The sequence below is a fragment of the Betta splendens genome, chromosome 14 (assembly GCF_900634795.4).
Source record: "Betta splendens chromosome 14, fBetSpl5.4, whole genome shotgun sequence".
NCBI classification, from domain to species: domain Eukaryota; kingdom Metazoa; phylum Chordata; class Actinopteri; order Anabantiformes; family Osphronemidae; genus Betta; species Betta splendens.
The window spans coordinates 1,086,307-1,105,830 of record NC_040894.2 but is presented as its reverse complement, the minus strand read 5'-3'; the positions used below and the strand labels follow the sequence as shown (position 1 = coordinate 1,105,830).

Genomic DNA, 19,524 nt, shown 5'->3' with positions numbered 1-19,524 from the left:
ACAGAACTTCTGACAGTTTGATTGCTGGCATGAAAACATACATCTCATTATGGAGCAACTATTAAAACGTCCAGCTTTGGACGTTTTTATGGATATGTGCGTCACTTTTGAAAAGAAGCCACCATATTCATAATTGCCATCATAATCATCCGTCTCATCGCTGTCGTTGCTGTAATGGATGGTGAAACTCAGCAGAAAATTAGCCTGGACGTAGCCTCCATCTGCTGCAGCCAAAACCCTGATTATCAACATCATCATCATCATCAGTGAATGATGAAAGGCGTTTACAGCTGGACCAGTCTGTCCAGCACAGTGTGTGGACACAGATAGAAGCTACGGACGAGCGTGTATGTGCTCGGCTCAATCACACGAGGTCTGAAGGGAAGTCGGCGAGGGACCGTCATCAGCGGCTGCTTTATTGTCTGTTCTTCGTCCACCACCTCAGGAAAAGTCATATATTTCTATCGTTTGCTCGTAAAGATTTGAATTTATATTTGGGACTTGGAGTCATTCGAAGCAGTGACGTTCAGGCTGAGGGTGTAAAAGCTCCTCTTTTCTCGATGGCAGCTACTTTAGATCCAAATCAATAAGCTGCTTGTGATGAGGCTCCCTCCGCATCTGAACGCATGATTGGACTGAAGCAGCACTTTCTGTCTGTTCCGTCCAGAACCCGGCCTCCGCCTCCGCAGCCCAGACAGCGCCCCACCTCCACCCACGCCAGACGGGGGGTTGGAGGACTCCACTGTGCCGGGTTTGTTCTGTCCAGACTAAAAAAACAGCTTCCTGCAGTGAGATGAGGTCTGATGACACAGCAGAGACGACTGCATCTGTGGACGTGAATCCATCAGCTGTTGTTTTCCGTCAGTCCTCGTTCCTCGTCCACGCTGATGTTGGTGAAGCCCTGCGCCGAAACCCGCACGCAGACTCCACTCAGCACGAGTGGAGGTGTAATGGAAAAATTTTGCCTTGTGCTGTTTCTTATCCAACACACTCGTCATGTGCTGGTTAGGTGCAATACTGAACATTCTTACACAAACAAATAATCTCTTGTGCCCTGACGTACATCAAGTCTAAACATCTGATGTTCCATTTGACTGACTAATAATTTCTGATATATGTTTGTCTTTTACACCCGGACTCTGGCTCCATCCTATCTGACTCCCCACCAGACCCAAGGCTGTTAAAGCAAATGCATCTTGTCTTGGAAGCTCGGTGTTCCTTCCTTTGGATAACAAGACATGACGATGCAGAAGTGAGAAAGCAAACATTCTCACTCACAGCGAGATAAGGTGGCGCAAACAATTCCATTGCTGCAGAGAGACATTCCACCAGAGCCAGAGAAAGGGGTTAAAAGGCAGAAGCAACTTGAGGATCGTGGGCTCTTTGCATCACACCTTCGTGGTGTGTGCACTGATCTCCCCAGCTGGTTTTTGGTTTGTTGATGTGCACGATCAACATCCATGCTTTTTATTTGCTTTCCCCATTATTTTTATTTTCTTTATTATTTCAATAAATCGCACAAAAGGACAACTCTCTCTCATCTACTTCTTTATGGAAAATTTCCACCACAGAAATTGGCGTCTACGAACAGGATCCCGCGGCAGGTCGTCTGGACGGTGTGACCAGGGACGATAGTCCTGAGGACTAGGGTCGCTCAGCCTCCAAACCTCTACAGACATTCAGAGCTGGGAGGACTGCTCACGCGTCTGGATCGCCTCTGACGAGATCCACGAACTCAGATTCAAACTCAAATCCTAATTTGGCTTGGCTCGGTGAGAGAGATTCCTTTTAATTTGGGAAAAAACAAAAAGAAAATATAATTAGGACTAGAGATGATAATATTTCTAAAACAACTATTTGGCTGAAAACATCCAAAATATAATATTAGAAAAAATTATAATTTTAAAATTTAATATTCGGGTAAAATTAATTAGGTCAAAGTCTGCCCTGGTGGTTGAGACGGTGGTTGCTAAGGGTTGGCTCGTGGGACCGAGCTTGTTTCGTCTGTACTGAGGATACAGACCAGTGTGCAGATCTGAGCGCAGTCCAAAGGGTGTGGACAAGGAAATAAAAGACGGCTTCTGTAAGACGGAGCGCGTTTGCAGGGGGAAGTGGTTTTGAGATACGAGGGACCCGGGTCTTAGAGGGGCCTGACGGTGAAGGACCACTTCCGAGAACCCTGTCGCTGATCTGAGCGGTTCCCTTTCTACGGAGACGTCCGTGGAAGAGAAATTTCGAAAAAAGGTTCCGGCCGGAACACAAAAAAGTCTAAGGCAGAAAACCGCCGGGACTCTGAAAGATGGGTTCGGGGCGATCTAAGTCTCCACCACCAGACTGCAGCATTACAAAAGTAAAAGTAATTAAAAGTAAAAGGTAAATATGGTTATTAGTGTGTTTCATGTTTCCATGAGTGGGAAACTGGTTATAGGTTCAAAAGGAGAATTACGTAGTGTAAAAGACATATGCACCTTTAAAAGATTTGAAAAAGCAAAACTATGAAAACTAAAGCCCTAAAAGAAACAAAAGAGAGATGAGAGTAACGGAAAAAAGGAGATAACAACTCTGGGGAAGAATTGTTTGCACTCTGCCACACACACACATACACCACACACACACATATCATGTCAAGATCAAATGCTCCCACTGTTTCTGCTCTCTATTCTAATGCAGAACTGAGCGCGATGAGGGTAAATCCGGATCTGGACTCCTTTCCCACCATCAGCAGAAGAACCGAAGGAGAAGAAGCGCCTGATCAACAACCAGAACAGGGTGGAAGCTCTGACACCACAGCAGCTGGAGGACACAGACCACAGCATGGACGCCTCACAGACTCCCACAACGTCTGCAGCCATCACGTTCTGGGCTCATCAGATGAACCAGCTACTACAAGCGTGTGTGTCTGACAGACACCTGCTTATGACAATCAGCAAAGGAAAACAAGGACAGAGCAACAGCAGAGAAGACGTGCTCTGACACAGACACTGGTTGAAACAACAGGAGAGGCTTCAGACGTGATCGGCCCAAAAGAGCTGCATCTGAGGATCCAGGAAAGGTCTGTCATCGAGGAACAACTGTCCCATTGAAAGGCTTCACCCGCTGGCGCTCACATCAGACTGATGGTTGGGGAAGGAGGAAGGTGACGGTTCCTTTTCACGTGACGTACAAGACGGTACCGCAAACACACACACACACATTCATACACGCAATGAAGAAACACGCTTACAGCTGATACACGCCCAAATTCATGTTCATGCTTATCTGCTCGCAATGAAGAATCGCTTTTTGCTCAAAAAAAAATCCCACAGAGTGATTTTAAAAATATGACAAACAGCTAAATGACAACTGCTGCATGACTTTACAGTCTGATGGGTTTAAACTATTTCAATTTGCAACAAATTCAGTAATAAAATCCTCCATGTTTCTAAAAATACTTGTGCACAATATAGGTTTGTCTGGCCAGACTAGAAGACTATAGGAAAACAAAACAGACTGTAGAAAAAACAAAACCAGACCATAGGAAGACTGAAACTGACTGAAACAGACTATTAATGACTATTAAAGGGAAGACGACTATTAGAGAGAAGTAATAATAATTACTGTACGTACCAGACTATTAAAGAAAAACTAATTCTTTCACTGTCTTGTACAACATCTGACAGCAAGACACCTTAACATTCATTTTTGCTTTCAAACTTGTGCCCAGTTAAATTTTTAGGAAGAGATCTCATCTGTAGTTTAGGTATTTGATTGATTTCCACTCCAGACGGAGTGCAGGTTACATCTACAGACATTCTAAATAATCCCTCTTTTGTTGCTGTTAACTTCAGCTCAGCTGTGCTCTTATCATTGGCTGCTGAGGGGGGGCTGTAACTGAGGCCCTCACACAGGCTGCATCACAGCTTGTTTATGATTTCACACACACACTCAAACTGACCTCAACTTCCCTCTTTTGGGATGAACACAGGTCTGCGCTTGCGATTTCTTTTACTAATGAACAAAAAGATTTTTATTTTTTATTCTACAGTTCCACACGTCCCTCTGTGAAAACATGATGGAGACAGATGGCAGGACGTGGGTCCTTTCGTGAACAGATGTCAACGGGGTGGAGACTGGTGAACGACTTCTGACCCCATGTGACGTATTTACCTACTTTGCATACTTTAGAAAACTTTTTTTTATTCTGCCTGTCATGTGCAGCAAACAGTGAACTGGGTACCTCCACATTCTAATGACACACATTACACGCTTTCGTTTTTATTTTTATTTTTCAGAGGACGCTCTGACCCAACACTCAGCCTTACAGGAAGCCCTGCTTCCCTGTGGCTCACACAGACATGATGTAGGTTCGATCAGAGGATGTGAACCAGTGGTCATCACACCTAAATCTGACCACAGACCATGTAAACAACAACACCCTCTTAAAGGAAGCCATAGATGGTGTTACTGCAGACACCACTAAGCTACTGAAACATTGGATGCTACAGGCCACAAAGAGAGCCTGTTTAAATTACACTTTGTTCAGACAAAGGTTATTTTCTGGGTCATTGTAATTACAGCTGATGGCAAATCCATCTCACCCAACTGAGTTAAAGCAATTTGAAACCTGCCTAAACCGTGCACGTATAAACAGCTGATGTCTTTTCTAGGTCTTTGTTCTTATTGTAGGAACTTCAGTCCTAACTTTACTGTCTTTGAGGCCCCACTCAGGGTTCTGATGCAGACGTCTTCATCGTCCACTTCTTGTCTCACGTGGACGTCTGAGGCTGAACAACGTTCACCGACCTCATGCTTGCTCTTCAGTTGGCTCCTACCTTGGGTCTTCCTGATCTGACCCTACGCGACCTTTCACTCAAACAGTGGATGAGAGATCAGGTTGTACGACTTCTGTTCTTTGTCCTCATACTGTGTCTTTGATTCTTTTGGAAAACATCACATCTTTCTACAGCCCGATGGCTTAGATGCAACACCACTTTGCTCAACATGCTGAACGTTACTATCAAGAGGCCGTCTTGAAGTCTGGCTCTTTGCTAAGACACTACTCTGCTCAGGCTGCAGAGTTGATCACATTGACTGAAGCTAGTAAACGAGCAGAAGGAGAGTCTGTTACCATCTACATGGACTCCACAGACGCTCTGTGGAAGCATAGGAAGCTTTTTTGAAGTCTAATTGCAAACCTATCTCACATCATGATTAGGTTCTGCTTTGCTGGGCGCTGTCCTGCTGCCTACAGCTAATGCTGTTTTTACATCATCAGTGACGACTTTGTTTCTGCCGACATGCAGCTGCAGACGCTGCTGCGAAGGACGACAACCCCTCCCTCTCCTGATCCTCGTTTCCTCTCCTCATCCTTGTTCCCTCTCCAACTCTCTCTATCCTTTCCTTCCTTTCTTCCTCTCTCCCTGTGCTTTAAACATTTTCTACCTCGCAGGAACGCAGACTCTGGCTGACGAATGGTTCCACCTGTAGCCATGGAGTCTGGTTTGGGCCTGATGACACGCCGTACCGCCCAAACACCTTTTTCCCCACAATTCAGATTTCCCAACAGGTGAAAACAGGCAACAGGACCATTACACCATCCAACCAGGGGACTGGGTGATCGTTAAGGAGTTCAGGAGGAAGCACTGGGACTCCAAACGGTGGCGAGGTCCCTTCCAGGTCCTTCTGACGACCCACACGGCTGTGAAGATCACAGAGAGAGTGACTTGGATCCACTCCATCCAGGAAGGTCCCGGATCCAACAGACGACCCTCCATCTACACCACACGAGAAAACCACCACTGACGAAAAGAACTGAGAAGAACGACCCTCGCTGTGCTCACACACGCACTGAGGCGAGGCTGCGTTGACCGTTCAGCTAAAGGTGTGAGCCAAGCGCCGCCTGAAGCTGCGCCGGTGAATCACACTATCAGACCATACATCTACACACACGCTCCTGAGAAAACACACACACGAGCAGCCTTGAGTTGCCGACGCTGGACGACGTGTAGACTCTTCACATCACGGGAGTGACAGTGACTCAGACGACATTGGGAGGAAACCTGGCGGTGATAACGAATCCCAAGTGTCTCTGTGATCAGCTGATCACAACCTGAAGAACCCCAACGAACAATCAATACTTCAACACACAGGTTGGAAACAATCTAACGCTACTGTTCAACAGGAAGAAGCAGATTGTTACGAGACATCAATTGTAAACATGCTTTGTTAGACTTCATTTTATGTTACTCTGATTATTGCCTTTATCACATGATGTTTCTATGTAACTTTGCACACTACTTTTGAATGAGAAAATTTCACATAATTCACAACACTGAGTTTAAATATCCTAAAGTTGACTTGGTGTTTAATTTGCTCACAATCACTTTATTCACTGCTACAATTAGTTCTATCCTTCATCTACAGATGAAAGACAACACAAGCGGAAAAACGCATCATCATTCTGGTTAAATCCCTGAATCTCCTATTCGCTCTAGACGCAAATGTACAATTAAAGATCCGAAAGCATTAAATCTATCTTAAGAATATATGAAACAGAACCCCACCGGAAACGTATGGCTATCATACATTAATTTTCTTTATTACATTACAATTGAATGGCCGTAGACACGTTGTTAGCAGAGAAAAGAGGCGGTTGTGTTGTGTTTGGAGACGCATATTGTACTTACATCCTGAATAACACTGATTCTAATGGTATTGTGGCGAAGGCGCTACACGGCCTTCAAAATCCCAGCTAACTCTGGTATAGGTTCTTCCTCTTGGAATTGGCTAGACGAAATGTCTGGAAAATGGAAATCTGTTCTCATGTCCACAGCTGTTTCCTTTATAATTGAGATGGCTGTGATTCTCTTGTTTGGTTTTTGCGTTATCCCACTGGTTAGAGGTCTCATCATGCGTGCGACCTCAGCAACACTCTCGTATCAAATGACACAATGAACTATGTTCAAAAACCCCAACTCTAATTCACGTAATGACTTTGACGATGGCTATCTGATCACAAAATATAATCTGATACAAATATGATTATGGACTTATTTTCTTCACATGCTCATACAGAGGTTATTCTTGTTTAACTACCCACCAAAACAGCTCCCAACCTTTTATCCCTAAGTTACTTGCATTTTTATGTGAAGGTGTATTTTTGAATTTTGACTTAATACACTTACTGTTTCATTTGTAAGGGTTGTTACTACAAAACGCAATGTTTGAAAAATTTATTATTTTAGTGTTTGATTAATGTGTAATCAAAAGGGGGGAATGTAATGGAAAAATTTTGCCTTGTGCTGTTTCTTATCCAACACACTCGTCATGTGCTGGTTAGGTGCAATACTGAACATTCTTACACAAACAAATAATCTCTTGTGCCCTGACGTACATCAAGTCTAAACATCTGATGTTCCATTTGACTGACTAATAATTTCTGATATATGTTTGTCTTTTACACCCGGACTCTGGCTCCTTCCTATCTGACTCCCCACCAGACCCAAGGCTGTTAAAGCAAATGCATCTTGTCTTGGAAGCTCGGTGTTCCTTCCTTTGGATAACAAGACATGACGATGCAGAAGTGAGAAAGCAAACATTCTCACTCACAGCGAGATAAGGTGGCGCAAACAATTCCATTGCTGCAGAGAGACATTCCACCAGAGCCAGAGAAAGGGGTTAAAAGGCAGAAGCAACTTGAGGATCGTGGGCTCTTTGCATCACACCTTCGTGGTGTGTGCACTGATCTCCCCAGCTGGTTTTTGGTTTGTTGATGTGCACGATCAACATCCATGCTTTTTATTTGCTTTCCCCATTATTTTTATTTTCTTTATTATTTCAATAAATCGCACAAAAGGACAACTCTCTCTCATCTACTTCTTTATGGAAAATTTCCACCACAGAGGTTTCTGGCCTGAACTCGTTTCCAGCGATAACACAGTCTGGTCCTGCGTTTCTGGCTGAAGATGAGGATCGTTGAGGTGAGTCCAGCAGCACATAGCCATCGACCAAGCAGCTTCTCATCACGCAGCACCGCGGCCTCTTAAAACCTCATCTGCCGATGCCGAGACAGACGAGACAGACGAGACGAGACGAGACGAGGCTGAAAGCAATCTGTGCCGGCGAGGAGCGAGCTCAGTGTCCGCGGTCCCAGTCACGCTGGCTTTGAATGGGATTTATTATTCTATTCCATTTGTGCCTGGTGGAAACTTTTCACAAAGTCTGCACTGACATACACAGAAATAATATGAAGATGAACGGGCTCATATCTAAGCTTTCTGCTGCAACTATTGGTTTGAAACCAATAGTTGATGCAGATGAATGAGCGTCACATGGCTTCATGGACGCTGAGGCTGCTTCTCTGCAGGCTCCATCTATTGAAGCTGCCGGTCGAGAGGACCTGTGAGGCGTCTCCTCCCCAACTACGCTGTCTGATGTGTTTGCTGTCCTGCTAAGTTGTGCACTAGGGCCTCATATACCCTGAAAATACAGGTTCTTTCCATTTTAGGGCTGTCGTCACACGCGCAATAGCTGAGCTCCAGATCCTCCAGCAGCTCCTGCCGTCACCACAAGCAGCAGCTGAGAAGCATCCACACGTTTGAGCACTGTCTGAGCCGTGGGAACACATCAGTTCAGTCTATTGTTGTGACTGTGTGTCTAAGAGAGAGCTAAGCAGATTCTACTGTGGTCATTTGCTTTATTGGTAAATTGTGGTACCAGGCTTAAGGTTATAGTGAGTCACTTGTTTTGTAGGTCCACATAAATTTAAGAGCCCACTTTTGCCACCTGTGCAGCAGCAGAGTCCTTTGGCAGTCGTTCAAAGTGTCTGGAACTATTATGAGTCCAAGAAGAGTTCAACAACTAATGGTGTCGCACATGGTTTCAGATGGAACCGGACAGTTAGCGCCTGCATTTGTTTTAGTCTGTGGTGAGAAGAGAAGGGATGAGGCGCCAGCATAGGGATGCTCCTCTGTGCTGCTCCACCCGACATGCTCCACGCTCCCTAACATGCTCCACGCTCCCTAACATCCTCCACGCTCCCTAACTCTGCCTCAACCCGACATGCTCCACGCTCCCTAACTCTGCCTCCACCTGACATGCTCCACGCTCCCTAACATGCTCCACGCTCCCTAACATGCTCCACGCTCCCTAACATCCTCCACGCTCCCTAACTCTGCCTAAACCCGACATGCTCCACGCTCCCTAACTCTGCCTCCACCTGACATGCTCCACGCTCCCTAACATGCTCCACGCTCCCTAACATGCTCCACGCTCCCTAACATCCTCCACGCTCCCTAACTCTGCCTCAACCCGACATGCTCCACGCTCCCTAACTCTGCCTCCACCTGACATGCTCCACGCTCCCTAACATGCTCCACGCTCCCTAACATGCTCCACGCTCCCTAACATGCTCCACGCTCCCTAACTCTGCCTCAACCCGACATGCTCCACGCTCCCTAACTCTGCCTCCACCTGACATGCTCCACGCTCCCTAACATGCTCCACGCTCCCTAACATGCTCCACGCTCCCTAACATCCTCCACGCTCCCTAACTCTGCCTCAACCCGACATGCTCCACGCTCCCTAACTCTGCCTCCACCTGACATGCTCCACGCTCCCTAACTCTGCCTCCACCTGACATGCTCCACGCTCCCTAACCCTGCCTCCACCTGTAAGCTGCTCTGCTGCTCCACGCTCCCTAACCCTGCCTCCACCTGTAAGCCGCTCTGCTGCTCCACGCTCCCTAACCCTGCCTCCACCTGTAAGCCGCTCTGCTGCTCCACGCTCCCTAACCCTGCCTCCACCTGTAAGCCGCTCTGCTGCTCCACGCTCCCTAACCCTGCCTCCACCTGTAAGCCGCTCTGCTGCTCCTCGCTCCCTAACCCTGCCTCCACCTGTAAGCCGCTCTGCTGCTCCTCGCTCCCTAACTCTGCCTCCACCTGACATGCTCCTCGCTCCCTAACCCTGCCTCCACCTGTAAGCCGCTCTGCTGCTCCTCATGCAGCCGTTAGGAGCATGTGGAGGGAAGCTGTGAGGTGCCAACCTCTCTGCACCGGCGCCTCCCAGGCATATTCCTGCACATTCATCATACTTGTCGGATAAAGTGACTGTGATTTAGATCTCCAGCAGTTTCATCTTTCTTCCTCTCAGCTTTTCACATGGAAATGGCTCATTCTCCTCCACCTCGGCCGTCAGCTCTGCAAGAAAAAGACACATTTATCTGTGGAGGACCAAGCTTTCGCTCCCCTATTGCTTCTTGTCAGCTGTTTTTTCTCGTACACACCGGCGCCATCTGACCTGCTTATCCAGCACTATCAGGAGGTGTCACGGCCTGGGAGCAAACTGCTCCTGGCTCAGCTGAAATCCGCTCTACAGTAGGACTGCTTTTAAGCCAGAGAGGAGGAAGGGAAGCAATGTGGGTGAGCCTAACATGAGGGCAGAATGAAACACGAGCAGAGAATAAACGAGGAGAAGATCATAAAAGTTGAACAGACCTGAAATACGGCGCAACGTGGGCGGAGGTTTTGGGGAAAGGGAGTTGGGAAGAAGATAAGTTTGTCGTCTGGGAAGTAGCTGAGGAGGTAAAGCTGCGTCTGTCGGGGGAGATGTGATGGAGATCAGATTGATGATAACCTACAAACACCACAGGGCAAATAAAGCAATGGAGGCTCCGTATCAACAACGATCAGCAACGAGGTGAAGCTGAAGGAAGCGGCAGAAGACGGATGTGTTTGTTGTCACTGCTGCAGAGAACGGACTCCCACCCAACGCCGACCTGACTCTGACCCGACCTCCGCAGGGAGCGAGCGCTGCATGTGCAGGAGGCTGTCAGCAAGCAGCAGGACCGGCTCCACGCAGACCTCGATGATGAATTAATTAATGCTTGCACATTGTCTCCACTTCACATGCGATGTCTCTCATGCATTATTAACAAAGACATGATCTGAATTACAGAGCGTTTGCTGTGTAACTCAGAAGCTGATGAGAACAAATGTGGGCTCCGCTGTCTGCCGCTGGCTGTTTGCTGCTGGTTTTCAAAGAGAGCTCTTCTTCTCACACCTCCGCAGCCGAGCGGCAGGACGTGTGCATCCACCCTCCTTCCACAGCTGCATGCGTTTGCATCTGCAAACAGACAGCAACCATTGTCAGAGAGCACGTTTTCTGAACGCAAGGCCACAAAATGCCCTTCAGCAGCGTCTCCGCTCACATAAACAGCCAACACCATTAAAAGGCCTGCAGCCTGTGCTTGTTTGGTTTTGTCCTTGTACACTATAATTACAAGCACATTTTAATAAAAGTAAAAAGCACATGCATTTAATTAGCACATTTAATTGAATCCATTATTAATATAAATATTTCTTTAATTAACTTTAACACTCCCTTGCTGTCCTTTTGTCTAACACAGAGGGCACCTTTTCTAATTTACTCCAATGGGTTTGAACCATGTAGAGAGTTGGGCAGCTCACATAATAGTTGGGTGAGCTTTAAACACCTGACATCACAGTGATTCAGATTCAAATTAATTTCACCTGCTTGTCAACAAGTGTAATGGCTACAATTCTTTGTTTTTAAAAGAACCCTCAGCTACATATTAAGGTTTTCAGGATCACTTACTCACCTTTGTGACTTTAGCCTAAAAGCTGACTGGAAAACCTGAATGAAGAGTGATTCATTCATTCATTCATTCATTCTACTTTTACACAACAGCGGGAACAGATTGACGTAAGGGAGCAAACAGGAAAGACAAACAAGAGAACTGTTATTGCAGATAATCTCATGTTAATAAAATATCTGTGCTTTTTCATTTCCCCCCAAAAGTTCTCACTTACAGAACCTTTCTCATCTACGTACCTGCAGACGACTTTCCAGACTTCGTCTCCACTTTCGAAAATGCTGATAAAATGGTCTCTGCTCACATCTTGTCCCCTAAAATGTCTGTGACACATAATGTTGCCCTTACTCTCCTTTCACACATTGTCCTCACTCTCCTAATATTGGCAATTTTCAAAATTGTCACTTCCCCTTAAACTTAAACCTTTTTGTGCATCAAATCTTTTTGATTTGTTCTAACTTTAAAAGTCTGAAAGTCGAGTGGACAAACTGATGACAGATCAATACTAGCACATTTCTAAAACAAGATTTATTCTCTGTGTGTGTGTGTGTGTGTGTGTGTGTGTGTGTGTGTGTGTGTGTGTGTGTGTGTGTGTGTGTGCGTTTCAAACTCTAAGCATGAACAATTTTTTTTTCGAATACAACCTCATCCACTTGAAACAGAAATGATGGTGCAGTGGCTGATGTTAAACAATTGTCATGATTTAAGTTTGACCGATGTGTGAAGTTTGTTAGTATTTAGTATTAAGCCTTTGACAAATCTCGGTCCCTCACATCACCGTGACCAATCTTGACCAATTAAACTGGTGGAATACAGGTGTGGGCGGGGCTAACCTCGGACACGTTTGTGTGCACGCTTACGTTTTGAATGTATTTCGAGTAAGATACAAATGTGAAAGGTTAAAGTCCAGTATCATTTAGCAAAAGAGACATTGCATTTATAAAACCATGCGTTGAAAAAAATAGTTTAACAAAGCAAAACAAAGTATTAGCTAACATAGCCTAGCTAGCTAGCTAGCAAGCTAGCGGCAGCAGCGTTGTTTCTATGACGGTGGAGTGTGTGAACATCCAGTGCGTTAAAGCTTCTACCAACAAGTTCCAGCGCATTTAAGGTAAGAACACAAACGTCTCGGCTCATAGACCGTTGATAAAGATTAAGTCGTTTCTAGATTAACTACTAAGCTGTGTGTTCCGTGTTAAGGACTGAGCTTGATTTGCTCATTTGACAACATCAAACAACATAAATTCCCCTCGGCCTCATTCTGGGGACTCTCAGCTTCAGCCTTAATGCGATTCCTTCCCATCTTTCTTTTTAGACCCATTGACTTTCTGTCATTTTGACGTCCTCTGTCGCGCCTCTTGTCTCTGTCCATTCCAGTCCTTTCAGACGCTCCACGGGGCACCAGGACACGTGTCCGTCATCTAGTTCTCTCTCACTTCCAGCGAACGGCTCCAATTTTCTGTTTTTACTCTTAGTTTTTTTTGGAAAATGCATTCTGCCAAATGTCACCATTATTCTCCCACCGCCTCCACCCGAAGGCGACCGATTTGATTCGAATCATGCCCACTGGGCAGAGCAGGGCACGATTGAGGTCTCAGGGCCAAATAAACAGCTGACTCTGTGAAAGTAGTGTCCCAGTGTCCAGTGAAGTGACAGATGACTTCATTTATTTTACACCTGCAGACACACAGAGCAATAAACACCCTCTGCACCAGTACACCATTTTACCACAGCACCAAAAGCTAAACATCCATAGGGATTGGTTTCATTAAGGAGAAGATGATTTCAGCAAATTATTAACACTATTACAGTTATTACTACCACTGTGATTTATTGTTTCTAAAAGAAGATGTTGGTAAATTAATACAAGAATATGACATTGACACTAGCAAATATTGAGATCATTCTTGTTTAAAATCATTACTGTCTTTCCTCCTTTTTAACATGTCTAAAAGGTATCAGCAAACTAATAGAATGAGGGTCAGTTTTCTGCTGTAGATGTTGAAGCCCAGTGCAATCCACAGGTCTGCGTTGTGATGTAGTGTCAGTCTCCAGCCACTAGGTGTCGTGTTACAGGCAGGGAACACGAGTGAGTGAGTGAAATGCTAATAGACGTAATCTTTTAGGTATATTTGTTATGGCTTGTACATTTGATACAATTATTTAAGTTCCGTCTGGGAACAATGAGTCCATATTTGGGGCTTTTACTTGAGCTGTTGAGGGTTTTCTAGATATAACATTGCTTTTTAAACTCTTGACAAGCAAGGTGATCATTTCCTTTCAAGTACTTTTGGTTGATGTGGTTTTGTTATTATTTGATGTAAACAGAGCAAATCTATCTCATAGTATCGTGTTGTAGCCGTTGACCTGAAATGCTATGAACTGGATGCAGACTACTTTACCACAGTGTAGCGTAGTGCAGCTCGCCCAGAAGAGGAGCCTCAGCTCACACTTCCAGCTTCACTCAAGACTTTTGTTGTTCACTCTATTGATTCTTTGATGTTTGGTTGATGGAACGTTCTGTCGGTCTTGGTCAGCGTTTTTCACAATGCTGACAATGTGCCAGTTATTTCCACCTGCTTCAAGCTGCAACATTCTTCTCTTTAGATTTCCAGCCAAGATGAGAAAAGTAGATCTTTGTCATTGTTTAAAACACAATGGAAAACCGGGCACCTCTAGAATGTGTGCAAAATATATACAGTATGAATATAAAATATAGACACGAGTAACATTGACTTAAATACGAATGAAGGTAATGAAAGGCAGCAGCTACTGGTTGAAACACAAGCGAACGGTGCACAGGTCTAACCTGAGTCCACGCGGTCGAGAGCCTTAAGGAGCCGCTGACCGGTTTCTGCTGGGGCCTGAAGACGCCCAGTTCAGAGCTGAAACTGGACGTTCTGTTGGATTCAGCAACCGCTAAACCTTCAAAGCCGTGTCTCTGTTACTTTACTGGTCTCACCACATTGTATGTCATGGTTCACAGCACGCGGGTCCAAATTCTTGCACTGATGTTAGTTTATAGAAATCATTATGTTTTACTGAACCTTAAGTAAATATTTAAATATGAGCAGAATAGCGGTCATAGTCAACTGTGTGATCTGATGTGATTGGTTCAAATAATTATATCCCTCCATTCAACCTTTTTGTGTTGATGTAAAACTAATCTTCATTGTGTAGAAACAAATGTTGTTTAACACACTGAGGAAGAGCCTCACACTCAAAGCTAGCTGAGACCACGTCCCAGCTCGTCGGTCTGCATGAACCCAGCCTTCTTGCTCACACCTAGCAGCTTTCTTAACTTTTGGCTCCGCAGGCTTTGTCTGCTGCTTTAATCGCTTGGTTCCGCTGCGTCTCTGCTAGCGCAGCGGTAGCCTACATACACCATCTCTAATTCCTCAGCCTTTAGCATGTTGGCCTTATTTTGCTGTTAAAAGTTGATTTTTATGGCAAAATGTTGCAGTTTATGCTTTTGATCCTGTTTTTTACACATAAAGTAGGACAGTAAACACTGCTGGCTGCTCCAATAATGCATATTTTGTATGTCTACTTCTATGAGACAGATGTTGAAGAGGCTCACTTTTGTACGCTGCTGATTATAGAACCTACAATCCCTGGCAGTGCTGTTTGTGATCCTTCTTTAGGTTTTTGATTAGCCTGTAGCTAATGAACCTAATATGACACTTTGAATTCTCCTCCCACAGTTCTCTCTCTCTCTTGCTCGCCTTCCTTCCTTCCTTCCTTCCTTCCTTCCTTCCTTCCTTCCTTCCTTCCTTCCTTCCTTCCTTCCTTCCTTCCTTCCTTCCTTCCTTCCTTCTATTCATCTCTCCATCCGTCTGTGTTTGCCACCTCTACCTCATCATTTCGTCTCCTATGGCCTCTCTGCTCATACCTTTAATGTCATGATCTTTAGCAGTCAATGATTTTCAATAGCGAAAGGTGGCCTGACCTTTTCGTCAAAGCCTCCGTTCTGAACCTTCCTAATACAAGGAGGCAGATTGTTATAAGAATCGGGTTCCTGGGCTGGTCTCTGAGGCCTGAAGGCTGTGCACTGTACACAAAAAGTGCTTTATTTTATCAGGTGAACTATACATGTATGATGGGTAAAAGTCAGGTGATAGTTAAGACTCCTGCTTGATTTCACCTTGCGAGTCATCATCAATCAAACGCAAACATTTAAAATTGAATTTTGTTAATTGCAGCTTTACGAGCAGCTGTCAGACAGAGGATCTGTTGTTCTGGTAATGCAGGATAAATGAGATTAAAGGGGCTTCAGGTAAAGTCACATGTCCTGGTCAGGATCAGTGAGCAGCTCCTTAGGTTTTTACATAATACTTTAGAAAGAAGCAGCCCTGCTTCATCTTGCTTTCAATAAATGGACAGTACCAGCTCCTACAGTGGTAAAAGCCTGAGCTCATGTGAATGCAGGACCAACCTTCAACATGTTTTTTTTTTACTGATTTCTTGTAATACCTTTAAGCTAGTTCTGTATTAGGTAATATCACCTGACATTTACCTGGGGCCATAAATATTACCTGAAGCCATTAGCTTGCAAAGCTGTTGGTTTTAGGACAAGAAGACGTGTTCCTAAATCGGATCTTATTTCACTGTTAATGGATATTTATTTTTCCAGCCATTATCACTTGACTTAAAGAGTTTTGAACTTCTGGTATTTGCAAACTGTATCGATTCATTAGCAGTGCGTGAGGCTCCACAGTATTAGGTCTGACATTAAAGGCAAATGTCAGAGGGATTACAGGCTTCCAATGAAGGTTCTGGCTCACTGTGGCCATTAGGATCAAAATAAATGTACCTTTTGTTCCACAGAGCCGGACACTTTGCTTTGTCTCACGACTCTCACTGAGGATCAGTATTTTTACTGTCACAATGGATTTTGACAGTGATATCATTTCACAATTTCTAATCTTTATTAGCCTAATCTGTAATTTTCACCATTGTTAAAATATTGGGTTAGGTTTGATCTAATACAAACCCTAATAAAAATGTTACTGTCTGTATTTAATAATCTAATGTTATCAACCCAAGCTTAAAGCAGCTTTCGCCCGTATTGTCAGACTCATGAGGGAAAACGGATTCAGATGATCCGGAGGTATTTTTTTATTAAGTCAGCTGGAAATTACACCATAATTCTTGTGTTTCATAGTAGCCATGTAGACACGTACAGAGACTTCTCTGAATGTGTGCAACTAGCAAACTGTTTGGGTGCTTCTGTTGCTACTAGCTGCATTTGTGTCCTTGACAGTGTGTTTCCCCTGTGGATTTAGTTTTTGGACCTGCTGAAGGCCTGTCCAGTAGCTTTTCTATCCCACAGTACTGTATTATTGGGAGTGCACTGTGCCGTATCTTGCCCTACCACGTTGGCTGGTTATCTACTTTCCTGACATCAAAGATTTGAATCCAGTGTAACTGCTGTGAATCCAGGCTGACTTCATCTGCTTTCCACTAGGGAGATAAAACAACAATCTTTTCTGTGCCCGTTTCCAGTGTAGAGGAGATGATTGTTTGATATTTGAAGTTTTTCCTTTTATTGGTGTAGTGGGCAGGAGAAAGCGTTGAGTCAGGCACAGGCTGACGGTAATGATGAGTAAAGAGAAAAAGGAACGCCCAGAGAGAGAGCGAGAGAGCGAGAGAGCGAGAGAGAGAGAGAGGTGTAAGGAGAGATGGAGTAGAGGAGATTGAGCTGATCCCAGTTTGTATATTGTTGTGTGCAGAACCTCTAAGAACCTGATGGACTGTAGGAGATGGAACTGGACCTTATGCTTAGGTGAATATTCAGCATACTCCCCACTAACTCCTCAGATGTGGATTGAAGCAGTTATATGTTATATGAAGTTATATGAAGCAGTTCTTGTTCTTCCGTCACCAGCTGTTGCTACTGTTGCTGTTGCTTTATGACATGAGATCATCCCATAACTCCTGAATCAACACAGACTTCCCACATGCTCAGTGCTCAGCTCTTTTTAATACCCATCTCAGTAGGTGTTCCTATTGATCTGCATCTGATGCCCCATCAAGCCTGTGCAGGTGGGATAGATGTGACCTGGATGTTAGAATGGTGAGGGTCAGGTGGCAGTCAAGCAGTCTGTGTAAGGGAGGCAGGCAGTCACACAGCCGCTCTGGAAGGTCCACTTAGTCACATGGATTTCCTGAGCAGGCGAAGAGGGCGGAGTGGCCTCAACGGCGCATCTGTAAGAGGCTGCATGGTCCTGCAGCGTTCTGGGCGGGTCCTTCCTGTGGCCCCAGCACCGTGGCCAAACAGGACGGCTCAAACAATGCCACACGGAAGGGACTGATGTGTGTTCATTTGACGCTGATACTGACACAGCTGTTCAGATCCTACATGTCCAACAGTAAAATAAGAAACACACAAAGCTGCTGTTTTGTGCTTTTCACTAAGTTAAACTGGCCTTTTCTTTTCACTGTGTAACTGTAAACAGGCTGTAAAAGTTTGAGATTGGAATTCAAAGTTTATTGTAAAGCAGTAAATACTATACAGCATCCAGTGTATTTAAATTTTACTGGGTTTAGTTTCTTAATTGGATCTTTCTGTTGTAAAACTGTGGATTTAATCACACAGATGTTGAGTGGTTTCATTCCAAAAAGTGAATCTGTAAATTAATCTAAATATTCTCATAAAGCCTCCACTTGTTCTCCCTCTGTCATGAAACTCTTGCTGCTGAAGTACCTATTGTACCTATTTTACATGTGGGTTTTATTTTATCTTCTCCCCTTCGAGCTCATCCTTTCTTGTACTTCTGCTGTCTTCGAGGTATTGGACCGGTCCAGAACCGTGGCGGTTGTGACACTTTGGCTAATGAGCCGGTTTATTCATTCACTTTCATTAATGATGATTTGTTAATGTCTTTTCCTGGTGCTACTCTTAAGTGGAAATGGCATTTCCAGAGAAGCTTTTACTCTCGGTTTGATGGTAGTATTTAAGCAGTGCCTTCCTGCAGAATGAGCAGTGGCTGGACACAATCACACACAGGTCGGCCATCTTGGCCCTGTTCAGGAAATGATGGTGGTGGTTTTATAAACTGCCACTGTCAGTTACAGTGAAATGGACAGTTTCCACTTGAATTGACTTTTGCTAAACTGTGCTTATTTACTCATAAATAACTTGCTGATGGCTAAGAAATGGCCAAACTGCTTCCTGTACTGTGGTACGTCTTTGTAAATAGGAGATCTTAGATCAGTGCAGATATTTTGAGGACTTTTTGGTGGTTGGATTTGGTTTAAGGTAAAGCTTTCTCCTCATCTGTTTTGTCTTTCACCTTCAGTGGTTCCAATACAAAGTATGTTTATTTCTGATGCAATGCTCCTATATTTAATTACCTATCGTTTACTCTAAAACCTAATTCCTCATGCACTGAGTTGAGACAGGATGGAGCCATTCTGGCTCTAGTCATGGACGTAGACACTTTACCACCGGCCTCCTGATGGTGCTTACAGGGCGTTGGGAGCAATAACTGGCCAAAGCCTGGTAAGAGCAGGCCTGGACACGGTGCCAGGGTTGTGCTGACCCTTGGCCGTGTCCTTGAGTTTCCGTCCACTGCCAGAAAACACTCAACAGAGATGGAATTCAGCCTTGCAGTGACTACTTCAGGCATGTTTAATGCAGTTTTTATGTTTTTACCACAGTTGAACAACAACAATCTCTTAAGGAATATCCTTTGACCACAAGTGTCTGGACACCAACCATCGCACTGGCTCTAACAAAAGTGTCATAATTGGAGGATTTCCCCCTTGGTGCCTTCAGTATTTAAATACTGGCCTCTGGTTTACTGTAATATTTCATTTTTTCTAGAGGATGAGACCTACTTGGTTAACAAACAACTGCAGATTTTCACATTTCCTGAGTCACTCCTGTAGCTGACTATGTATCAATAATCAAAATATGCCTGAAGATGGTT

The 19,524-nt window shown here is 44.6% G+C and overlaps 1 protein-coding gene across 8 annotated transcripts in view; it reads left to right on the top strand.

Moving 5' to 3' along the window:
- The first annotated feature begins 621 nt into the window (after positions 1–621).
- si:dkeyp-23e4.3 (rho GTPase-activating protein 7) overlaps positions 622–19,524 on the top strand; it is a 35,275-nt gene continuing 16,372 nt past the window's right edge. For 2 of the 8 annotated variants that reach the window (XM_029173694.3, XM_029173693.3), the window contains exons 1-2: positions 12,241–12,701; positions 17,323–17,375. In XM_029173694.3, coding sequence (XP_029029527.1) covers positions 17,339–17,375 — 37 coding nt within the window. In that variant the 5' untranslated portion in view covers positions 12,241–12,701; positions 17,323–17,338. Of the gene's footprint in view, positions 946–7,882; positions 7,959–12,233; positions 12,702–17,322; positions 17,376–19,524 lie in introns of those variants that run through there. The other 6 variants (XM_029173695.3, XM_029173691.3, XM_029173698.3 and 3 more) reach the window with 5 other exon arrangements.